General features: G+C 40.7%; 1 protein-coding gene across 1 annotated transcript; it reads right to left on the bottom strand.

Annotated features, from left to right (window-relative positions):
* Nucleotides 1–568: 568 nt before the first annotated feature.
* Nucleotides 569–2,722, bottom strand: LOC136253895 (uncharacterized). Its single transcript, XM_066046553.1, has one exon. It carries the CDS (start codon nt 2,720–2,722, stop codon nt 569–571), a length of 2,154 nt encoding a protein of 717 aa, XP_065902625.1.
* Between the last annotated feature and the right edge of the window lie 234 nt (nt 2,723–2,956).

Here is a 2,956-nt window from a genome sequence, read left to right as displayed (position 1 = left end):
TTAGATTCGCCAAATCCCCCCCCCCCCCCCCTCCAAAGTTTCCCTCCGTACGGTACCTCCCAGTTATTAACATTTCATTACCAACTAACATTATCAAACGCCAATTAATCCAACACTTATGGACTCATTTTTACAATAATTTCAATTCTGATCGAGCCTGCACTTTTCACCTTCTTTGTCCGTGTCATCGCTGCTCCAGTGTGCCTATATCCGTAAATTGCAATGAACTGTAACTATAATTCTGTAATTAACGGTAACTAAAATTGTTTATTTATTACTTTTTTTTTTTCCACCTTGGATGTCAACACCTGTTGCTGGCATACCTTCAATTTTGATTTTACTTGCACGCATGCTGTAAAGCTAAATAAATAAAATAAATAATGATATGCCGAAGAAGATAACCATCATTAACAATTGTGATGAAAAGATGTACAACAAAACAAATAGGCATGTGAAACCTCGGACAGCATGCGAACACAAAAAGTAGAGGACTACACTGTGGGCATGGCAAGGCAAAAACAACAACAACAAAAAAGACTAATTACTGTAATTACAAAAATAAAACTGTCTAATTTGTGCACCACTCTGTACAGTTTCGTGCTAGAAAAATTCTCTGAGAGGCAGAGATACTGGCAGAGGCAGCAGCATCTAACCATTCCTTAATAATGTGCTTCGAAATCCTTATATCAGCTTGAACAAAGTTTAACAAACGAGATAAATTCTTGATGGAAGACACTTGAAAATGACCAAGTACCGTGATTTCAATGGTGTCATAATAGTTAGCAATATTTAGGCGATCAAATTCAGCCAACAGCTGCAGATACTCAGTTTTGCTCTGCTTCCTATTGCGAGCAGACTGGATTTGATGGATGGAGTCCAGAGGGCATGTTAGTTCCAACAGAGTGATGGAAGAACTCTGGGAATTATATATTACAATGTCTGGACGGTAGGATGTAATAAGGAGACTCATCGGAATTGTAGACTGTGGAGAATTATCAGCATGGAAATTAGGTATATCAGCAAACACTTTAACAAATGGGATGTCAGCAAATGCTTCAGAAAGTTTAGTGGCCAAAACACGAAGAACCTGATCATGACGGTAGGTATACCGCTGTTGATTTAATGCTGCAGGGCAGCTACTTAAAACATGAGCAGTTGTTGGGCGCCGTGAATCGCAAAGCAAACACTTCGCTTCACATAGGATGGACCATCTCTGTAAATTCACAGCGGTGGGTAGAGTGTCAGATGCTGCACGAAGGAGGAATGACAATTGACCGGGGTGGAATCCCTTCAGTAGCCTGTTCCAAGTTTTACAGGAGCTCTCTAGTTCAGCGGAACTCTCAAACTTTGACTGAACAGTTAGTGACTGTAAATGGTCTTTGCATTGAGCTTTGATGGAATCTGACAACTGGTGCTTAGCCTTAATATATAACGACCGAGCTGATGGGAAGGCAGATAATTGTTTTTGAGCAATCGACAGGATGGAATAGTCATTGTCTTGGATTTGTAGAGCAACATTCCCAAGACGCAAATGGAGGTTAAGTTCCTGGAGCCGCAAGTCAGAGGAGGCACTGACACAGGCTAGCAAACTTAGTTTTGCCTCCCTGGAGACATGAGAAATACTAGGACAACAAACACCTGGGTAGTACAGAATAACTCGTGTAGCACTCCGGGGCAAATTCAGCCATTTCTTCAGAAACCGTGTGGCAATAGATTCTAACTTGGAGATGGTCCCCCTGGAGACAGCATCAACACACAAATGAAACCGTGTCAGTGAGAGAATATAGTTCCGGTACATCCACAGTTTGTACTCACCACGGATGGGGAGTGAGTCAGATGCAGAAAGTAGGTCAGTAAGATGGCTTATTATACGCTTGCCTGTAACTTTCTTGGTAGCACTCAAAGAGACATCAATTAACTTTCCTAAAAATTTGGTTTGGCCTTCTGTGATGGGTCTAGTTGTACCTTTGGATAATGGCAAGCCCATTGGCACAACTTTGGAGCCATCAAATAGAAAGGAAATACATTTAGATGGTTTAAAAGTCAAGTCCAAATCTGCTGCCTTCAGGTCAATTGTTTGTAAAACTGATTTATGAACATCGATATCACAGGAGATCAAAGTGACATCGTCAGCATATCCTTTGAGTGAGTGTTTCATTGAGTCAGCAAATTTAACTGATGGTTTCCCGTTGGCTTTGGTAAAAGCAGGTTTCCCATCAAGGGAGACAAAGTTCCTTGCTCTTTTAGCACATAGTTTCCACTCTATTGTATGTAAAGCAACAACTTCAGAAACAACTTGATCATCACTGTCATCATAAACAATTTTACACGATCTGTTTAGAAAGTACTGACCAACTCGCGCCTTGTACCAACCAGGTGGTTCCTCTCCAGCTTCTGTCCACTTTACATACACATAGGAATCAACAGGAGGAAGAGCTTCAGAGTCCTCAATCGGAATCTTGATATGATAACCATGTGGGTGGTTCAAAGATTCAGCTAACTTTAATAAGGGATTAAAGGCAAGTAAAAACATTAAAGGCGATAGAGTATCACCTTGAAAAACGCCTCTTCGAAATGGAATTGGCTCAGTTTCCCAAGTTTTAGTTGTTATAATAACAGACAAAACAGAATAAAAGGATTGAATGTAGCGAACCACTGACATGGGAACTTTGACAGCTTCCAACATATTAAACATCAAGCCATGTGGGACAGAGCAATCCATTTCAAGTCATGTGTTTTTATTTGCAGATGATACCAAGCTTATATGAACCATTTCTACATTAGCAGACCATGTACAACTCCAAACTGATTTAGATAATCTAGCCAAATGGTGTGGTGGGTGGGGTCTATTCTACGGAACGGAACGAAATCATGGACTAAACTACGGAACGGAACGCTTTCTCAAAATGAAGCCTGCAGCTTACCATTGCTGAAACTTCCCTTACAAGTTATCGAT

Source organism: Dysidea avara, chromosome 4 (assembly GCF_963678975.1).
Source record: "Dysidea avara chromosome 4, odDysAvar1.4, whole genome shotgun sequence".
Classification (NCBI taxonomy): domain Eukaryota; kingdom Metazoa; phylum Porifera; class Demospongiae; order Dictyoceratida; family Dysideidae; genus Dysidea; species Dysidea avara.
The sequence above is the reverse complement of the archived record's forward strand: the minus strand, read 5'-3'. Positions and strand labels throughout refer to the sequence as shown.

Bases quoted from the DNA above. Each gene is read 5' to 3' on its own strand.
- LOC136253895 (XM_066046553.1), bottom strand. From the start codon at position 2,722: ATGGATTGCTCTGTCCCACATGGCTTGATGTTTAATATGTTGGAAGCT.